This window comes from Diachasma alloeum, unplaced genomic scaffold (assembly GCF_001412515.2).
Source record: "Diachasma alloeum isolate Michigan unplaced genomic scaffold, Dall2.0 Dall_scaffold_01035, whole genome shotgun sequence".
Classification (NCBI taxonomy): Eukaryota; Metazoa; Arthropoda; class Insecta; order Hymenoptera; family Braconidae; genus Diachasma; species Diachasma alloeum.
Window position 1 is genome coordinate 17,250 of NW_021681147.1, and position 23,019 is coordinate 40,268.

Sequence of the window (23,019 nt, forward strand, 5' to 3'; positions counted from 1 at the left end):
TGTTTCGTACCGAAAATTATACACATTAATTTTTCTAAATATCGAATGTCTCATCTAATTTAAACTAATCCAGGCAACTTTCAAAACATTTTTATCGGTGATTTTATAAAAAATTCTCTGGGCCAATTCCCCAGTCATTATAATTTTCCCAACTCCATTTGACAGTTTTAAAACAAAATTTATCTCCATCCGAACACAAAATTATCCCTTGACCGTAATAAAACTGTTTCTCGAAATTTTGAAATTTCCTATCTTTCACAAAAACTTTCAACGACCGTAAAATGTTTGTCCAAAAGAAATAATCCTGAAAATCCTACGACTTAATGTGTTTCGTCGCGACTGACGTATTTTCCCAAGAACCCTAGACAAGACTTTCAACAGAAAATTAATTTCAGTCAATTTATGACACAGTCCCTAACTGCACTTCACACTTCTTGTCCATAAGACGTTTATGACTTAATCCCTTCCAGATGAACTTTCAGTCGCGTTACCCTCTGTTTCCCTTCGACGTCATCACAAAATAGAACTCTCCATTCACTCCACGCGGACACTCCCACTATACGTATTGCTCAGGTCAAGAAATCGTCACCAACCAATCACGACCTTCAAAATTCACAACTCATCAATCCTAAGACCTCACTCCCTACCACTCACTCTTTTGACCTCTTCGAAACCTTCGTCAATTTTCACCACCCCAATTGAGATAGTTCTTCACGCAGATTTCACTTCTATTCCAACTTTCGTGAAGGAATAATCTAATAAGAGTTAGCGCGAAAAATTGATTGAGACATTCGATAGTCATTTTAAATTTTTCTTAACAAAACAACCAGAACAAAAAAAAATCTTGTAAACATATATACTCATATCATCTAAATAAACATATTTTAAAAAATAAAAGTCGTGAGTTATTCGAGTGAATTTAATTATTAGCTCGGAAGTATCGATTAATATCATAGAGTCGATACACTCCACCTTAAAACGCCTTCCAAAAGCCTTGTTTTTTCCATAAGAATAATTGCACTATTGTACGATGTGATCAAAAAGCGAAAAATTTCCGTTATAAGTAGTTCATTTACTCAGTAATTTTCCATGATTATAAAATTTCTAGTGACATTACCGGGGAGTGGGGGGAGATAGATTTGAACTTTCCATAAAAATCCCGTATTATTCTTACGGGAAAAAACAGGGCTCATGGGGGGCGTTTTAGAATTGAGACAGAGGGCAGAAATTTTGAGAGGATTTTATTGCATTCATTTCGAGTCTTTTGAGAATGCGGCACATAAAAAATTCCGGAACGGGCACCCTAACAGTCACTCTAATATACATAAAGCTACAATTTTGAAATAAATTTTAAAAAATATAAAAGGTCACTAAAATAAAAAAAATAAATAATAAATAAATAAAAATATATAATACATAAAGGGTAATCACCCTTTTGAGGTATGATTTTTTCCAAATTTTGGGAATAAAATAAAATTTCGAGGAAAAAAGGCAAGGGAATGAATCAAGTTATGAGACAGAAAATATGTTTAAAATTTTTTTGTTTGACAGGGCTTAGTTGTTTGGCGCGTATGACACGGCTGAAGAAGTAAATGTCTGGATGACTTATATAAGGAATTTCAGACGTAAAAAGTGCCTGAAAATAAAGACCTGAAATTTTTTAGATGAAAAAAATTTTTGGGTACTGTTCAGACACGAGTTGTATCTGAAAGTGTAAAATATTTCCACAAATTCTGGAAATTCACGATGATTCAGATGTTTGAAATTCAGATGGGTGTTTAACACATTGCTTTGACAGCGCCGGAAAATAGAAAAATGAACATTTGAGGGGTAATATCTTCGGTACACTCAGAAAACCCTAAACGTAAATTAAGTTCGAGAAGTCGTATTTTTCTTTTTGTATAGCGTATTTTACGCTTAAAGTTGAAGCGTCAGTTGCGCTCAAAATCACTTTAAATTAGGATTACATAATCGTAATTTACGATTTCGTATTTGTAAATTACATGGAGAGAAAAATTCAATAAAAAATACGTATCTTTTCTGTAATTCCGGAGCGAAATGTGGTTGTAGGAAATTTTACGAAACTGTCACGGAATGTTTCCAGAGCATTCCGTAATTTTTATCTGAATCTCCTATGAAAAATTACGATACACTGTTAAAAAATTTTCACTGAAGTTTCCAGTTTGTAGTCTTGAAATGTGAAACAAGTGATGCTTTCATTGAAATTTTACCATTGAAAATTCGTGGCTTTCGTGGAAAATTCATGAAAATTTTAAATTTCAGCTAAATTATTCCATGAAAATTAATGGAAATTAGGAAAATTCAAGCAAAAATGTCCTTGAATTTTCAATTTTTTTGAAATTTCAGAGCAATTTCTTATTGAATTACCATGTTTACATTGAAAATTCATGGAAATTTCGGAATCTTCATGGTTCTTCCACTGAAACATCAGGAATTTCCTTGAATTTCCAGGGAAACTTGAAGTATCATAGACTCTTTTCCATTAAATTGAATTCAGTGTCATTTTCTGGAAAATTCAGTTAAATTTTTTTTAATAATACGATACATTATTAAACTTTAATTTTCTGAGTCGATTCGGTAATCGGTGAGCGAACTGTGAGTTCTGTAATTTTTACTGAACATTTCTCTCCGTGTACGCACAAGTACAAGTAATTGTAAAATACTTTTCTATTAACATCATAATGTACGATTTCATAAGCGTGAAATCCGTTCAATAAATCGTGAAAGGCGCTTTGTTTGGACGTAAATTACGTTTAGCAAAACGTAATTCATGTCTCGGTTTTTCTGTGTGTACTAAACATCAAAACAACGTAAAACGTCCACCGAGGAGTGTACGTATCAATAAAACGGTTCTTTTCTTATTGGTTACATAAATGCGTCTTATGAATCGCAAAAAATTTAAAAGAAAAGCCATTCACACGATAACTGCCTTAATGAAGAAGTTTTCGATTAAAAAGTCCAGAAGTAGATGAAAATAACTTTCCCATAAAAATTTATTGATACTCAAACCATTCACTGCACATAAGACGTGTCCCACAAAGGAACACCAAGAGGGTCTTTTCATAATGCAATATATAAAAACGCTTTCACAGACGCCTCAAAGGCTCTCGGTATTTCCCTCAACGCGACGCATTGCGAGGGACGAGTCGACCGCACACGTGGAAATATTGAGTCGTCTTTCATCGGCATCGGGAAGTACCTGTATAATATTAAGACGTCTATATATGGCCTCCATTGTTGTCCGAAGGTGTGAGGGATCGGCCGATATCGGCAAGATTAATAACCGCACAACGCGCCACCTGCGTAGCTAACCAGCCCTCGGATCAACCGGGATATAATAAGGGCTCTGTAGAAGGGTAAACTGTCTTCACGAGGTCTCTGCGGGAAGGGCGAGGCTTTGAGCCTCAACGCTTTAAAACGTAATAAAGGAACGACGTCGAGTTGAGTCTGTGAGGAATAATGTTGGAGAGTGTCTCTTTTTTGTATTCATTTATTCAAGTGCATCTGGGAAATTATGAGGTGGAACAGGGAATTTTAGGAATTGAACGAGGTATTTTCCATATTTTTCTGAAGGAAACGACTCTTCTCATGATGACAAAACATTTTTGTCAGGAATTCGTGGCGGAAGAAAATTGCAGATTATTTTGTAATACTTGTGCAGCTCAAAATATTAGAGAGATCGTTTATTGGTGATGATGAAGAATTGAGTTGACACTATGGATTATAATCCAAATCAGAAGGAAATTTTTGGAAAGGAGGGGGTTTAGAGAACTTCATTTCAAGAATATTTCGCACCTAAAATTTTAGAATCTATATAAAAATTGCGCAATAATATTTGGCTCCAGAGGTATGCCGAGAATAATTTCTACGTATTTCGGAATGTATTTGGCATCTAATCCTTTTTATAAACACCTTACAAAATAACCAGATTCCAAGGGATTCATTAAAAGTGTTTTCTCGAGAAAGTTCGATCATCCAAAAGAATTGTTCTTCTATCGTTGTTATAAAAAAAATAGATCCAAATGGATTTGTAATAGAGTTATCTACTGCATATTTCAAAAATTGGGCACACGGAGATGTGAAAAGTTGAGCTCCGATAAGTGTGATTGTACGGGGTAATTGACGCGATAGCTGAATAATTTTTAATGTCAACCCTTCCCTGGGGTTGTAAGGCCCAGGTATACTCCTTGGTACGTCAATCTGGTCTCCGGTACGGCTGCTGACGACGAGTGACCCGAAAGCAACAGAATTAAAAGTCTAAGGAACGGGATTGCAATAATTAGCCACAATTCACTTAAACTCACGATATAATTGATAATAAAAATGTTGATAAAATATTTCACAAAGGAGTTCACAAAAACAGAGTCTATTGATAAAGAAAAATGTTGATAAATTAATTCACAAGATAATTCACGAAACTAGAGTCTATAACAATGACTATTGCACTTTTAAAATAACCTTATATTAGATCGGATATTTGGTTTTAAATACGAGATCAGAACTGAGTGTTGTGTCTCGATGTTTTCTCTTTGGAATCTTCGTTGGTACTAACTTAAAATATTTCCTATGTTCTCCTCTTCATGTACAATGTAGAGTGAGGGTAAAGAGGGTTGTTCCCTTGTAGAGAGAGGGTAGAGAAATTTTCTTATTGGTGGAAAACTATTTGAAGGCGTGAAAATATTTTGGGACTCAGCAACGCTGGCGAAAGGTACGTTGAGCGCGTGGGTGAGGCCCGAAGAGACAAAAAAAATCCGGAGAGACAAAAAAAGGTCCGGACGGACGCTCGGAGTTAAATTTACGATTTTCGTCTGGCGACCAAAGGTGTCTGGACAGTAACAATTAGAGAGAAAATAATTTTTTTTTTGTGCCTATGAGTTGACAAGGGTTTTCCAGAGACAAAATTTCGGGATTTTATGACTTGTACGTGTGTAAACTCAACTCGAAGAGATTAAACTGCATCTTTCGGTTACTTGGGGAAACCGAAATTGTTTCGTGGGAAAAATTGGAAAGTTTTTTGGAAACGAAAGTATTTCAATGGTCGTCTTAACTATTAATTTACATGTACGACCGAACAGTAATTATGACTTACCGCCGATTGCACCATCCGTGGCAGAGAATGATGAGTCATAACTAGACTTGAATTGAATGAAATCATACCGCAAAATTCATGCCCAGATAAAGTGCAGCCGCAATGTTAGAAAAAGAATGGAATTTCATGGACAGTTGACTACTCATCTTCAGGACGGGGACATTGAATGCGATTTAGAAGAAAAAATAAATAAAATTTCAGGTTTCACTGAAAATTCAGTAGAATTCCAGAACTTTGAGCAGCATAAAGACGAGAGTTTCTTCATTTATTTGAATTTCCAACCTAATATGGATATTCAGGGCCAAATTACATTGAATTTTCCCTGAAATCCGAAATTTCATGATTTTTTCCCCCTAAATCACATTCAGTATTACTGTCCTGAAAACTCAAGAATATATTTACCGGAATTTTCTGGTTTTCTATTCATTTTCAGGGAACAACAAAACTGAAATTTACAGTTCTCTTTGATTTTGCCAGGAAATTCTGAATTTTCAATGATGAAATTCCTTAAAATTTCAATGGTAATTGACTTCAATAAAAATTTCCAAAAAGTATACCGGAAATTTCAGACAAAAATTTTTAACAGTGCTGCACGTTCACTGACTGGATTGCACGTCAAATTATATAAATTTTTCAGTCGTTTTTACTTTGAATTTACATCTTATGTTCATCGAAATGATTAATTAGATGAATATAAACGCAGGAATCACATAGGAATGGCATGACCAAGGCCCGCAACGTATACCTTCCCAAATATAAACGCGTATAAATTTGTATAAGAAAGAATGTGTCGAATTTATTTTCAAAATTTGGCGCATTAAAAATTTTCGGAATTGGACACGTGAAATTCGGCTATAAATGCTCACCAGTCTATAGTGTAATATTTTTTTTATAGTAAAAACTCAGCAAAACAGATCAATAACAGAAAGCGTTCCAGGAATTGTGTTACAGCGAGAGAAGGCTCTCTCGCTTGAATTCAGAAAAATTCGCATGATCATGGCATTCTATTTTTAACCTCCCAAAAAATGCTTGCAGTGATGAATATAATAAAACAGTCGCGTCACACTGTCGGGACGAAGGATAAAGTCACCCTGGCGCCTGTGAAACTAGTGAATCACGCAAAAATATTTATCCCTGTCAAGTGCCGAAAAATTTCCCGCTGAATTTATCGTCGATTTTCTTTTGTATTTCCCCGGAAAGCCCTGAAGAATCAATAGTCCTCTGTCATGGCCCATTATACCACTCTTTGGGAAACAGTGCCACGAAAAAAACCTGCGAGGAGCGTGGTTTTATTCATTTCAAAACCCAAACGCGAAACAGAGCATTGAGAAGAATGTGGTTCCGAAAAAACAATCCATCATTAAGCTATATAATTTTTATTCTTTACGAGCTTTATTCAGCTGGAAAAGAGGATTTTGGACGGCTGGGGTTTCGAAATTCGTAGGTGAGAGGGCTGTTCGGGAACTATGTACGAAATTTATGGGATTAATGGTGACTCCAGTGGGAGTATACACAACACGACAACGGGCCCAGAGAGTCCAACGAGATGGATATATACTGGCTATTCATGTGCAACAATGCCATGATATTTTAATGGCAATGAGTGCTGAAATTCTCCCACTGGAGACAAATCCAGGTGGCCTTAATAAACTTTCAACATAGAAATTACACCCCCGGGGATCCATTTTCAAATGAAAATCCACTGATTTGTATTTGAAAATTGGAGATCATTGTTTTTCTACCAGATGCTTTGTCAAAATTTGAAGTAGAAAACAATGAAGTAGAAAACAGGGATGTTTGAAAGAAGCGGTAAAATAACTGATTTTTGCGCATAAAGTGGCAGTTTCCGCAACTTTTACGATAGTAAAAAGAAAGTCAGCTGTCGCAAACGAAAAGTGAATCCCGTAAACAAAAAGCCACTTTTCGATTACAGCAGCTGACTTTCTAATTACAACTTGGTGTTCATTCCTATGTCAGTGTTTGAAAGATGCCACTGTCGTTACATTTTCAACCAATCCGGTGTAGTTATTCCTGTAACAACGTGCGTAGCTGAAAGCATCGGTCTAGTCGTCTCAACTGAATTTTATCAGTCATACGGTATTAGCTATTACGCGTTAAAGTCGTCTGCTTTTAATTGTTAATGGTTTAAGTATTTTACGGCTGAAATATGTGTAGGCCGTTCCTGCACACACGAACAAATTTTATAAAAATATCTCGCAAATTCGCAAGAAAATTCGATTGGATTTTGATTGAACTTCCTATTAGTTTTTAGCCGATTCTATCAATGCTGTAAAGGAACGCTCAGTACAGCACACAACGCCTACGTAAGCGCAGTTGCCCGTCCCCCCTCGCCCCTCACACCGACAGCGTTTGGTAGGATTTTCCGTTCAGAAGTCGTTTCCGTTTAGTACACTGTTAGAATTTTTTTGAAATTCCACGGAAGATATAGGAAATCTCATGTATGTAAAAGGCCGAGAGGTCATACATGCCTGAATAAAAAATTAAAAATTAGGAAATCTCATGAGAGTGACATTGAATTGAATTTAGGGAAGAACCGGTTATGAAATTTCAAGTTTTAAGTAGCATACAGGGATATTCATGAGTTTTCAGTGGGAGTGTAATGGAGATTTCATAACTTTCAGATTGAATTTTCAGTGAAAAATGAATATTCAGAAACAACATGAATGGAACAACATAAAAAATTCATTTCATGAATTTTCAATTTTTCCCTGAATTTTCCTGATTTTTCTGAATTTTCACAGACTAATTGAACTGAAAAATCCAGTATTTTATCGATTTTTAGATCACTTGAAAAGAAAATCAACGGAATAATTGATTTTTCAATGACAAGATTTCCTGAAATTTCAATGGAACTTGAAGACGATAAAAATTCCCGGAATTTGGCACGGAAAATTCCGACAAAAATTTTTAACAGTGCATTTGTGATTTCTATCATTGAAATTTGGTAATAGATTCCTAGACATTAATGAATGTCATTAACAATGGGTAACAAAATCACAGAATTTTAAGTTTTCGCTCTCGTTGAATTCCACAATCGCGTATTCCTCATAATTGGGGATAAATCAATAAAGATCAGTGACATATCCCTGAAAATAAAAAAATTTCTCTGGGAATACTGGGAAAAATGTAAAAAATCTGTTTCTAAAAAGCTTTTCAGTTTGTCTTTTATTGAACTTTATTGAAAAAATCGAACGGTATTTTCACCTGCAGACTATCGATTGCGGAAACAATGTTAATTCCTCCATGGAATGAATGACGCGAATTCAAAAACACCAACAATTGACATGAAAATCCTAAATGTGCATGAAAAAGATAGCGGAGGTTTCAGTTGACTCAACAGTAGTACTCAGTACTTAGGATACTGATGGACATTCTGTTGTTGCAGGTTACGTTATCTATCTCCATTCTCATCAGTCTTCACGTGTTCTTCCTACTGGTTGTGGAGATCATACCGCCTACTTCGTTGGTGGTTCCTCTCCTGGGGAAATACCTCATATTTGCGATGATTCTCGTATCTATAAGGTAAGAACATATTTCATCTTTTGAAGTGAAATCAGAGGTGGTTGAAGTGCTCACTTGACAATGAAGTGAGATTCGCAATATTTTTTGAAATGCCACTATTATCGTTTAGGTCAAGATATTCCAGACGACTGATGATGTAATATAAGCTAAACTTCTTACCAACAAAAAATTCTGAAGTAAGTTAAATCGAGAATCAACTTTGAAATTTTGAAACTAGTTGATTTTGATTTAAATGAAGACAAGTAAACTCTTCGTGAATAAACAAGATTTATGCGGGCTTGAGCTCATATTTTTCTATCCAAATAATTGAACAATCGCAGCGTCGATTTTGTTAAACATCTATTCAGAATCAAGTTACGTGAAGACACATCGATTACAGAGAAAAAGTTAGTCCCATTATTTGTCTTTGCATCGACTATGACGAACAGAAATGAGTCCCATCATTTCTCCAGGAAAAGCTATGAAATTTACAAAAAATTCCAGTTTTTTACGTTTTTTTTACTAATTTTATTGATAAAGAAAATTTTTTATTGAGAAAATCGGTGAGACAATGAGGTTCAAACTCTTATTAGTTCTCAGTTACGTGAAAACGCATCGATTGCAGTAACAAAAATTTGAATCGGACCGTTCATCCCAGCGGAATCTTTGCGCAAGTTTCTTTTCACATACGCACACACGCACGAACACCCTTCTAAAAGCTTCATAGAAAGTTTCAAACAATTATGAGACGTGAAGATATCATATCATAAAATTTCCAGTTTCGATTTTCGGAGTCATTAAAAACTCAACCGCATTATCACATTCAATCGAAAGACGTCGTGACGCCATTTTTAGTCACGTAGGCAAGCACACATGGACAAATATGTCTTCAGAAATGTCATAGGATCTAAAGGTGATGAAACGTGAAGATATCATGAAAGGTTGACTTTCGGTTTTCGGGGTCATTACAATAATAACTTCCTCCGGATCAAATCTAGTGATTTACAATGACATTACCACCAAACTCATCCGACGTTCAAGCAAACGCTCCGGGGTTATCACCCCACATATTTTTTGCACATCCATCTAGCCCCTGCATCTCAGTCACTGGTACTTCGGGGACCGAGTGAACTCCCGTGATTTACGGTGCAAACTTGCAAGCATCTGGGGTACTGTAACACGATGTTCCTCATGAGACACTGACACTAGTCCTCAAAAACACTGTGCTTACCACGTTCCCCCTTCACTACTAAATCCTTCTATTTCATTAGATTAATCATCACAGATATCTCTGAGCGAATCACATCCCCCTATTCTAAGAAATCTACCCTGAAATAAATAAGTCAATGTCTGTTTGTTATATGTATGGACGTTGGCACTAACACATGAGCCAATTACTTCGGCATTAATGTCATTATTGATTTGATGATATTTTCTGTTTATTTTTTGAATGATACAATATTTTTATGTATTTATAAAATATAATTTGAAAAAAATATTTTGAGTATAAACTCGCTTCGCTCGTTCCCACCCCCCAATCTTCTTACGTATGTGTAGATGTTTATACTATAGAGAAAAAAAAATGTTAGAATGCTTTACCACCTTTGAAAATTTGACATTTTTCCTTCCGAACGGAAGTCTAGTATTTGACCGATTTTTCAATTTTCTAATTTTGATTGCAAACGGTCGAGAATATTATGGAACGTGAAAAAAATATGTTTTTAGGATCTTGTCTGTATATAACAACTTGGGTTTTTGCTGATTCATTTGTAAAAAATTCAACATAAATACTGCATCGATTTCAAAGGCTTTTTTTTTCAAAATATTCGTCGATGGCTTCTATCTAGGTCAATCGGAATATACAGACTCTTTAATACACAATTTGGAGATATTACCATTTTTCCGTTTTTCATGAAAAATCGTGTACATTGATAGACTGATTCATTTATTCCAAACGAGATTGGTTAACTATTAACGAATGGTAGAGTTTAATATGACCAAATGAACATTCGTTAATAGTTAACGAATGGTTCCCTTGAAAAGTGAAAAGCGAGTCGAACAAGGCTCCTCAAATATGCATTTGTTAACTATTAATGAATGAACATTTGCCGAGACCGAATAGACCTTCGTCTCCAACCAAATCCATTCGTTAACAATAACGAATCCTTTCTATCACGCACGACGCTTGAGAAAAAAAGGAGAGAGCAAGTTGAAATTTTGTATGGTTCTACCTCTTAAACTAAAGGTTGCTATTTTGGCTAGGCGCAATCGGCCGGGCGGTTCCTGAGATATGCAACCTTTTGTTTAAATATATTTCTTCAAATATCTCTTCAACTACTTGATGGATTTCAACTTTTTTTTTCAAAATACTCGTCTCCTCAGCCACTATATGGATCAATCAAAATATATATACCCGTTCATACAAAGTTTCCGAGATATCCCCGTTTTTTCGTTTTGAAAATTTTTCCATTCTTGTACGCACGATAACTTGAGCAAAAATGGGGATATCAAGTTGAAATATGGTACGATTATAGCTATTGAACTACTAAAGAATACTCTTACCCTTTTGTATGAATATTTTTCATTAAAAGGTTGAATATTTTTCTGTAGATCCATTCGGTAGCTTATTACCAATGGAATTGGTAGCAATACAATAAAGAAAGAGACTAGTGACGCAAAAAGTAACGGCCTTCTGTCGGATAGGTTTGGAGCCCTGCTTGTTTATTTAGGTACGCGGAGAGAAATTTTTTTGATAAAAATTATCCTACCGTTTTATAAAAGTGTATCATGAGTCATCCTCATTTCTATCCCGAAATTTCGTAAAAATTAATATCATCATATATTTATGATGACCAAATTTTATTCTACGTTAGAGAAATTTTATCCTGATAAAAATAAAAATTACCGTGCCGCTAGAGTAAAAATGACTGTACCGGTAGGGTAAAATTTACCAGCCGTCCTAGAATTTTCGTTGTTATCTGCATAAAAATTATTGTACTGGAAGGGTAAAATTTATTATGCATCAGGATAAAATTTTTCTAACGTAGAATAAAATTTGATCATCATATATTAATTTTGACTAAATTTCGAGATAGAAATGAGGAAACGATGATTCATGATACACTTTTATAGAACGGTAGGATAATTTAATAACGGTTTGGATAATTTTTATCCAAAATTTCTCTCCCTGTACCCCATGACATATTAAAAGTCGCTCGGTAGTTATTTTCTTCAAGCGAAGCCTTTTAAATTTCAGCTGGGTCCCCCCTTAACAAATGCGCTAGGATGTTTTTCTGAAATATGAATCTATGACGAGCGAGTATATCTCGCAATTAACTTTTTCATTCTCTTTGAAGCTGCTCAGTGCCGCACGAAAATGAGGTTTTCGTGGTTTAAACTGCATTTCGCGTTTCCACTCATAACTGAGACGTAGTTGAGTACTCAATGAACATGTCTAGCTTTAAAATTTAACCGTTCAAGCCATCATTACGTATTTTCCGTCTATCTAGTATTTTCTCACTCAACTGTATCCTCTCGTAGATTCCAAAACCACCAACTCCCACCTCTTGCCGCGGATCCACTCTCCTGCAGGTGGCTTTTATCGCCCAAACCGCAATTGCAGATCCTAGGAATTCAGAGTAAACCCCTTTCTCACATACTTCTGTTCTATCCATTTCTCTCCTCGTCTCTTTCACTGCATACTCTCTCTCTTTTCTTGGTTTCTCGGAATAGTATGGGGGAATGTGGGTGCTACACTATCGGCTCATGAGAGGATGAACGAGAGCTGGAGTCGTGTGGTTTCTCCGCTGACGTGAGATCACCAGGGCTTTCCGAGGGCGAACGCTATATGCTTCTTCCACATGTACTGACGATCGATTCCGTTGTGGTGATAACGTGTCGAATGTGCCAGCGGGAAAAACGATATGTCGGGCTTAGTGGGTGTAGAGACGATTGGTAAACATTCTAAGATTTTTTTTTTGTAGGGGGAGAGACTTTTTGGAGTGTCAATATTCGTGGGAAATGAGAAATTCTTTAAACTGTAAATCGTTGTTAGGTGAAAGTGGAAATAAATTGTAGGTGAAAAAAATATTTTGTGGCGTGGAGGGTTTGAGTCCTTCTTTAACATAGAAATTTATTTCGTTGGGGAAAATATTTTTCGAGGCATGACTGAATGATCAAAATTGGAGATAATTTTTTTCATATCATCAGTTCCATCATCGAGTACCACACTGATAGAATGATTCATTTATTCCAAACGAGATTCGTTAACTATTAACGAATGGTAGAGTTGAATATGACCAAATGAATATTCGTTAATAGTTAACGAATGGTTCACTTGAATGGCGTAAGTCGAGTCAAACAAGGTTTCTCAAATATACATTCGTTAACTATTAACGAATGAACATTTGGTGAGACCGAATAGACCCTAACCTCCAACCAAAATCCATTCGTTAACAATAACTAATCCGTTCTATCAGTGCATGGTGGCATCAGTTTTGGAGTGGGACTCAACTAGCCGAATTCGGAGCATCATTGCGGCATAATTTCGGACGAATAAATATTCAAAGGCATTGAAGTCCATTTTCGTTGTTTTCTGCTGCAAGTGCAGTCATTTCTGCACGAATTACAATATTCATTTACATTAGGCATAGTACAATAAATTCCTGAAATTACATTTATCCAGAATGCTCGATCGACTGATCTGTTTGTCGAGCCATATGTAGTGTGCAGATGGTTAAACTCAGTCACACTTCATAAGGATCTGAAGACAAAATGTAAGCACACAATTCATTTTAATCAGTTCATATGAGCTTATGGATAATTTTTAAATCCATACAGATCGGAACAAAACGACGAAAAAAACAGAAATTTATGAAAAATGCGACATTCGAAATTTGGGGTCACAGAATACGAGGTGAGAGGACTTTATACACAAATTTATTTTTCCTAAACTTATAACCGATATTGTAGCGGTTCAGAACAAACGCGAATTGAACATCTACCAACAGAGGGCTGTTAAATAAACTCATACAATCAAAAAAGAGAAGGATTTAGAGGAGAAACTCCGAAAAGAGTTTTATTGAAATTTAAGAATAACTAGGGAGGCTACGATTGAATGAAATCACATCAAATAAGAGACAAATGAGGGACATGGAGCCGGATTGTCTGGACAAATTGTTGAATATTTTGCAAAATCTCATCCCAATTTTATCCTTGAAATTTCAGTACAACTGTTGGTTCATTAAAATGAATAGAGTGAGGGAATATCCTTCATTGTTTAGATTTTTTCATATTTTTCCACTGTTTCCCATCCTCTTGAATCCCTATTCACTTCAAGAGAGCAAACGATTTGAAATCTGAAGATGAAACTTTCAGAAAATCTCTAAACTGTTGAATCTTGGGAACTAATTGCTGGAAATTTCCATTTTACACGTTATCCGTTTTCGTTTTAATCCTATTGTCGGAAAACAAGACGCAAATAAAGAAAATATCCTTAAAATTAATTGGAATATATTTACAAATGCCTTGACAAATGAAAAAAGAAATGACAACCCTTTACATTGGCCCCGTGTTCCACCGTGAATTAAATATACGACATATTTCTTTTGAACTCATTTCATTTATTATAATTTGAGGTTATGAGACAATTTTGTGCATTGATATTCTCGAGAAATCCACTTCACCGTCGCTTTGCACCGAGTCCGAGATCCAATTTTGTTGACACCCGTCTGTGTCGCCAGAATAGCACGCGGCGGACTTTCTACGTCTCTCAGAGTGCCTACCGCAGCGATATTTAACGTTGCACACCAATTCACGCCACGACGTTTATGCGCCATGCAATTTCTACCAGGGATATTAGTAGATCTCAGAAGGGTAACATTAAGACCAATTTAGAGGGATAGAGTTTATGAAATATTGAGTTTCAGGTCGAATTAATAAGATAGATGGGTATTTTACACGTTATTTCAATTTTCAATTGAACATGAATATTCAGTACACCCTGAAAAATGCTTTTTTTAAATGAAATAAAAATCTTCATTTTAAATTTTTTATTTATTTCAGTAATATTTTTTGTTACAAATGAATATACTTGTTCACTTGTTTCAAGAAAAAGGATTTAATTACATTAAACAATAGTACATTAGAGTACAAGGGCACAAATTTCGTTTTCAACGAATGTGTAGTTTACAGGCCGAGCCGAAGGCGAGGTCTGTACACACATTCGTTGAAAACGAAATTTATTACCGAGTGCTCTATAATATTTTATGTCAAGTTGTGCAGAAGTCGAGTTTTGAGCAGGCTGCGCGAAGCGCAGCGTGCGATAAACTCGACTTATTGCACGGCGCGACATAAACAAATTTTTTATTCCAAATAAAAATGTTATTAAATTTGAAAAAACCACTTATTTAGTTCAAATAAACAGTTTTTTTATTTTAAGAAAATCACATGTTCATGTATTTTGTGGAGGAATTTCGAAAGTGTGTTTCAACAATATTCGTGGGCTATGTGGAAAAAGATGGACTTGGCTCTGGGAGAGGTTATTGGTATACTGAGAGGAGTTATTTGGAGGCGCAAAGTCTAATGAAATTTTTGTCTCCGACACTTTGTAAATGAGTTATTAACCCTGTACAGAAACACCCCTAGATGCTCCTTCGACGAATACGCTAGAGTGGTTCATCATGCAACTCCCATTGCTACATTCACCTTCCATAAGCAATGCAATATTGAAGTGTTAGACCTATATGATATTCTCTTTTGGACACATCTACATGGAAAAAATTTTCGTTGAAATTCAACAACCGTGTGTTGGAATTTCAAAAATGGTTGCTGAAGTTTCAATAGTTGTTGAAATTTTAAAAGTGGTTATAGAAATTTCCCAATCGAAAAATTAACCCTCATAAAAAAATATATAAAGAATATATAAAAAATAAAAAAAAATTGATATAAAATATATATGAAACATATGTAACTTCATATCTTATATTATACATAATGTGAATCCAGCCAATTCTATATGAGGTATTCCACGTCAAATGAGTCAATCGCTGACACTTACCCTCTTGGAAATTAATGGCGATTTTTTCTACGATCGGGGGGGTTGAAAAACTATCTTTCAAATTTTTTCAGATTTTTTCGGCAGCCCAGTTCGGAGATGTGATTTTTTTCACATTTTTCCGCTTTTTCCAATAACTCGAGTTCTATTTGTCCGATTTTAATTTATTAAGCGTCAAAATTTTCCATTTTTTACCGCCCATACAACTATTTTTAGGAATTTTTTTTCGATTCCTAGATGCTCATAATAACGAATTTTCAAAAAAAAAAAATTGAAAAACTTGAATTTTGCAAATTACGTCACGGTTGATATTCAAAATTTTTTTTTCTGTAATTCTTATAATCAAAACAAGTATTTTCGTCACATGGTCCAAAAGTATTTTCTGACGAATGTGATTATAGGCCTCGCCTATCTACAAACCCCAAACAACGCCTATTGGAGAATGTTCCTAAGGACTTTCTCAATCCCCTAAGAAATCACCAACCGCCTCGGACACGTACTTGAGGGTAGTAGAAGGGTAAAAACGTCATTTTTTGCAATTTTCGCACAACAAAAAATTTTTAGACATGAAATATCTATAAACACCAAACAACGCCTGTTGGAGAATGTTCCTAAGGACTTTCCCAATCCCCTAAAAAATCGCCAACCCACTGTGACACGTACTTGAGGGTAGTAGGAGGGTAAAAAGGTAATTTTGCGATTTTCACAAAAGTGTCATGTTTTGGACTTTTTCAGGGGAAAAGTTGACTGTCGTCAAAATTGAATTTATTCACCGAGTGAAAGTCGATTCCGACTATTTAAGCGGCGGGCTATTCAGAACTAAAACTGAAACCTGAAACCTGAACTGCCTGTGACACGCTGAACCACTATTTCCCTTCTGCTTGTGACACGTCAGATGACTATTCCTTTTCTGCGTGTGATACGTCAAATCACTATTCCCCTTCTGCGCGTGACACGCTGAACCACTTTTCCCCTTCTGCGTGTGACACGCCAAACCCCGGAATTCCCTGCGTGTGACCCGCCAAACCCCGAAATTCCCTGCGTGTGACACGCCTGCGTGTCCTGCACGGTGCATATAGCCACGGCTTTCATTTTAACGGAAAAAAGTCTACGAAATTTCAAGTTTCCCTGAAAATTCAAGGAAATTCCTGATTTTTCTGTGGACGAACCATGAAGATTCCCAAATTTCCATGAATTTTCAATATAAACATGATAATTCAATAAGAAATTGCTCTGAAATTTCGAAAAATTGAAAATTCAAGGACATTTTTATTTGAATTTTCCTAATTTCTATTAATTTTCATTTAATAATTTAACTGAAATTAAAAATTTCCATGAATTTTCCACGAAAAGCACGAATTTTCAATGGTAAAATTCTCTGAAATTTCAATGAAACCGTCACTTGTTCCATATTTCAAGACTAAAGCCTGGAAACTTTAGTGAACATTTTTTAACAGTGAAGGTGGTAGCAATATTCCTTGTTTTTTTATTACTTTTCCATTATTTATCAGAAAGACAACAATTGCCCGGTGGCGTGGTGCAGTGGGTAAGTTCATTGCCTCACATGCGAAGGGTTCCGAGTTCAAATCCCGGCCGGGTAGAATGGTGCGATCTAACCATTTAAAGACTTGATCATCATCGCAGTATACACTAACCGGATCGAAGCGATGTAAAATAAGGATAAAAAAAAGAAAGACAAAAACATGTCTCGTGGGAAACTTGACGCATGAAAATTATGTGCACTAAATCATTCCGAAAAGTGAACGTTTCAGGCAAGTGGTACAAAAAATCCATTCAAACCCTTCGAGAAATCTGAAACATCTGAAAAAATGATACATCCATAAAATTTCATAATTCTTTTTTTGTTGAACACATCCCAAACGTACGTACAGGCTCCATTCTCCGTCAGATCGAGGGTTCCCCCGAGCATAATATTTCCCTCAAAATATTTCCCTTGGGTTTGGGACATCATGTAAATCCCAGACAAAAATCCTGTGATCTCAGGGCTTCCTCCATTTCCTTCCCCTCCGTCTAGACAATTCGTCAGCATTCAGTCAAAGAGGCGTGAAACTTATGATTATATACACCTTCTTCAACTCTCCGACGACAAAATGATCCGACCCTAGAAGACTAATATTATTCTTTCATAAACCGCAAATTTATCCTTCTCCCCCGTATCTCATTGTAAATTTCTCTCCACTCATCCGTCCCTCACCGTCCACCACTTCTGAAATATTCCCACCGCTTTCCACAAACTACGGCGAAAACAGGAAGAGTGGGAATTTGTGTTGGTTGTCTGTTTCGCCAGTTTCATTTCCGCCCCGCGGCAAATCGGATAGGATTCCTCTGATACGGAAAATGTTCGACTGCATGTACAGGCTTCTACGAACGCTTCACATCCCCCGGGATGAAAACTTGTCTGTTTTTCTGGGAGTATTAGAGAGGATGAGGAGGAGGAGTGGGTGCACAATGACGAGATGAAGATGCGTGGGAACACAAAGGGTTTATTGTTTAGGGCTTTATCAGTTATAAATGGAGACCATGAAGGCACAGCCCCCAGCGCATGAAGTATAATTGATTCTTGACGTGCACTGGAATCTTTTTTTCTCATTTTTTTGTGTGACAATAGTGTCCTTGTTTTCCTCCTTTTATTTGGGTTTTAGAAACAAACATGAGAATTGGAGTGACGCATGGTTTCTGGTTTGAGTCGTTAAAAGTTATAGCAGAGGATGTTCATCTGATAAGAGAGAAGCTTTACAATTCAGTGACGAGTTTATCAGATAAGCTACTTTGAAAATATGGAATCTATTTTCCGAGTCCAAAAATTGGACCTTACAAGTTCTACTTAGGTCTTTCCGTTCAGAACTAGATAGGTCTTGGGAAGTCTCTTCCCAAGTGCTTCCGAGACCTTTTTACCTCTGTCGACTTTCCCCCGGGAAAAACGGAAAATCTGACCCTTTGAAAATCTGAAAAAAAAAACTTTTTCAGTTTTCTCTTTTTCCACATACTTTTGAGAGTTCTGAATAGCCCGTCGCTTAAATAGTTGGAATCAACGTTCAACTGGCTAAAAATTCAATTTTGGCGAAAGTCGACTTTCCCCCGGGAAAAACGGAAAATCTGACCCTTTGAAAATCTGAAAAAAAAACTTGTGATGCAAAGTTAATGAAATAATAAACGATGCCCAAATTAAAAAATTCGGACGCACACGAATAATAATTGGAATTTTGAATCATTGCTGAATATGTCGTGGCATACACGCATGCGTCTTTAGCTGCATATCGAATCTAAATATTCGTTTCAATTTCATCCGGAGAAATTCTTTAAATTTGAGTGAATTATCTAATAGCTCAACGTTGACTTATTTCAATTAATTCCAATGAAATCCGTAAACTTCATTTCCACATTGTTAATTTCCCTCGAGTTCAGGCATTTAGTTACTCAACAGAGTGCCTGCCAAGTTGAATGTATACACTCTATGATTAACTGGTCGACTTTCGTCAGTGTGCGTTAACGGGATACGTGAGATACTTCGCGAACTTGCCAACCTCCTCCCTCCACCCCGTGGTGCAGTACACCTCAAGCCAGTGTGTGCAATACACTCAGAGGGGGTTTTGAATATTTCCAACAATTATGTATATTATAGTTGACGCCAGGTCCTTCATAGTTTTCCAAATATCGAATCGTTCATTTTCAGCAGTGGGTGAACATACGGGCGGCAAACATTCAATAACACGAAACGGAAATTTTCTCGTGACACAAATTGTCACGTCGAATTCATTTGCATTGCCAAATAAATTACGTGATTACAGTAAATCATCATCAGAGGCGATTCATCAGTGGATTTATGGAAATGTTTACTTTTGGAATTTTCATAATTTTAAGTGGATCGTTTGAATTCTCTGATGATTTATTCTTGCACTGGTCACAATTTGTAGACATTCGGTAATGAACTATACTGAGGATAATCAACGTGAATAAATTTGTAGCTTGAATGAGTTGATGGTAGTGGCTAAATTGGAAAGAATGTTCTCAATTATTGGGAAATGCTGAGCACCAGAGGCTGAGTTGAATTTTGATGGCTGAACTTTTGCCGTATATTGTGCAATTTCACGTCAATCCACATTCCAAAAATAGGGGAACGTGGGGCTAAGTGGAAAGATGAGAAAAGCCCAACAACGGCATTTTTTGCACTATTTTCGACTTTTGTCAATCGCCAGGGGGCCGATCCTGGTGCCTCTTCTAACTTGTTTTTTACAAGTCCGTTTATTCGCCTCCAAAAAACAGTAACAGTAACGCCCCCTCATCGGCTTCTTTTAACTATTTTCGGGTGTTAATAACCAACTTCATAGCTCTACCTCTTGAATTTTGAATTCAACTCAACTTTCAAACTAGTGATGCCGCGAGAGACTTCACGAGACTATACTTTGGAGTGGAGTATCGACTCCCCCTGTGATGACTCCGAGTGAATTTATCTCATCTCGGTCTCAAGTTTTTGGTTTTTTTTTAATGTAAAATTTTGTTTTTTGTCTTGGTCTGTCTTGTCTCAGTCTTCTACATATAAAAAACTGAAATTTCCAGCAATTTTGCCATTGAAAGTTCGTAATTCGTAACTTTCAATTTTAGTTCAATTATTCCGTCGAAATTCATGAAACATCAGGACAATTCGGAGAAATCACTCCTTGCATTCACGTTTCCTCGGAATTTTCAGGAAGTTCCTTTACCAAGTCCTGGAGTTCGAAGAATTTTCAAGAAATTCGCATTTCGCATCCCTGGTTTGGTGAACAGACTACACTGAGAGAAAAATCTGAAGTTCGATTTACAATAAGAAAATAGTTGAGGCAGTTTTGGTGAACGATACGATTTTTTTTATATGCGGCACATAACATTATAGTAACTTCACAAGCGTAATTTTTGCAAATCAAAATGCACTTAAACTAACCAAAGTTCAAAAGTAACCACGACACATGTATCGTGAGCAGAACTATAAAATAGTTACAATGACTACATTCCGTTGTAGTAATCACTTCTCCGGCCATAGTTACCGCAACCCATGCAAAATTATTGAGGACTTTTTGACTATAATTCGATGATGATGGAATATAGTCAGAAGAATCATATTTTTCTCTCAGTGTAGGGTTAAATGAAATCGCCGATTGTGCGACGTTACCGAAAACTCGCTTAAGCCACCGGGGCAGTATATAGTAAATGTGGCAATATTCGAGCCTAAATAACACGACGGTAAATCCCTACGGAGGTGACTAAACCAGGGTTGAAGAAAAAATGGTTTACGGCGTTTTCCCGACGCCACAGCCATCACAATCTTGAATCTTACTCGAAGAAAGTGATGAGAGAACTGAAGTTGGCAGGATACCAGGAATCCTCAAAAAAGGAGAGGAGTCATGAGCGAAGGAGAATATAACTGGGTAGAAGGTAGCGAACGGGCCAAAATCCCCGTTTCTTCCGCTCCGTAAAGCTAATGTCTTGTTTTACCGTACCCGCTGGCTCATGCACTCACTCTCTCGGCATCGACACACAGCTACTGTGCCAATAGAAATGAGTGAATGAAATACTCCGGTTTATCTTTATTTCTTGTTTTGTTAAATATAAGTTTATGTAGCCGAGTGGAGTCAGGATGAAACCATTATCCCTGTCTGAAGGAACGAAAAAGAATAGACAGGAAGCTCGGGTATCTGCACATGTAGAATAAACAGGCAGATATTTTCTATCTTTAATTAGAATTATTTCTCCTGGAGGTATTCTCTCCATGAAAATTAGAGAGAATGCCTGCAGAAAAATTCGCACATTCTGACTTTTTAAACCATATTTAATTACTCTCAGGCAACAAAATGGAAAACTTGAAATGGAACGATTGCAAAACTTCCATTCGGAAGCAAAAAACATGTGAATACCAAGAGAAATAGGGGAGGGTAGGGCAAAACGACCCACTGACAGAAAATGGGTAATTTTTGTTTCTTTTTCTTTCAGGAGTACTGAATTTGTTGAATTAAAAGAGAGTTTCATCAATCGTAACCGTCACAGAGGTTTTACAGACAATAAGTGTCGTTGAACCGCAATTTGATCAGATTTGCTAATCACCTCAAGTCACAAATGAATTTGAACTTTGAATTTTTGTGTTTGCTTCCACATTTTCATTACACTGTCTGTAAAACGCCGTTAACACTAACGTCGCTAACGTCGCAAACGTAGTTGGGAGAGCATCCGATGCATAATGGGAAGGTTCCGAGTTCAAATCCCGGTCTGGACTACCCATTTATTTCAGTAAAAATTTTCTGGTTATTCATATTAAAAATAATCCCGGTTCCCCTCCTACCTCATCAAAATCCCATCCAATCGTTTTCAATGACGTCACAGAGATGTGGTACCCTATATAAATTCCCCTCTTTAGTGTTTAATGTAAAAATGAGCAACGCGTCACGATTTTGCGACGCGTTCTTCACTTCAAATCAGAAAATTTTTCTCTCAGTGGAAAAAACCAAAAGAAGAGAAAGCGAGAATCCCGATTTTGTCCCTTTCTTCAGAATATTTGCGTTCATTTCCAGAAATAACTACAACCATTAATTTCCGGCTGCAGAAAACTTTCCTGGGCCAAGGGTGGTGATGTTATTACGGCATCTTTGAACACTTGTGTGAATACCTCGAGTGCTGGTCTCGCCATTCGTTTGAAATACGAAAGGAGAAATTCTAAAACTGCAGGAGGACTGGCTCTGTGGAATGGACTTTGTGAAACAGTTCGGACCACTGGTTTCTTCTGACGCGTCACGTTATTCCCCGTTTTCTGTGGTACTTGCTGTGGTCAATGACAGAAATATTTGCGGCGAGATAAATGCGCTAGTATTGAGGATTTTGGGGTAGTCATTTCGGGAAATGAATTTTTATTTCAATTGCTCAATTTCGTGGTTTTCATTCTGTTTTTCAAATTTCATAATTTCTCTTCCTTCGCGAAGTTTGTTTTCTTCTCAAATGTGAATTGATGTGGAAATTGAAGAAATATATTACAAACTTCCTCTTAATCTCCAAAAATATTTTCTTATGAATTAATTCGCCCGGTAATTTCAGTTTAATCGAGAGCCATGCAATTGAACCATCACGATTTTCGGGAAATACGAATGAAGGGAATGGAAATTCCGGTTTGCAGAGGCGAGAAGGGGCTCGGAGACAATGAGAAAATGAGATAGCGAATGGAAATACAGTAGAGACGCTCTAGATACTGCGCCCACCCTATTAGCCATTTCCATTCTATATACGAAAGAGTGAAATCCAATTTAAACGGAGGTACGATACATGAAATCACGATGCAAGAGAAGCAAGTTGG

At 36.5% G+C, this 23,019-nt stretch overlaps 1 protein-coding gene across 1 annotated transcript in view; it reads left to right on the top strand.

The window, feature by feature from the left end:
- Nucleotides 1-8,516: 8,516 nt before the first annotated feature.
- Nucleotides 8,517-23,019, top strand: part of LOC107045647 (acetylcholine receptor subunit alpha-like) — a gene marked incomplete at its 5' end in the record, with an annotated part of 49,663 nt that continues 35,160 nt past the window's right edge. Inside the window, one exon of the mRNA XM_015267969.1 lies at nt 8,517-8,653. Coding sequence (XP_015123455.1) covers nt 8,517-8,653 — 137 coding nt within the window. The remainder of the gene's footprint in view (nt 8,654-23,019) is intronic.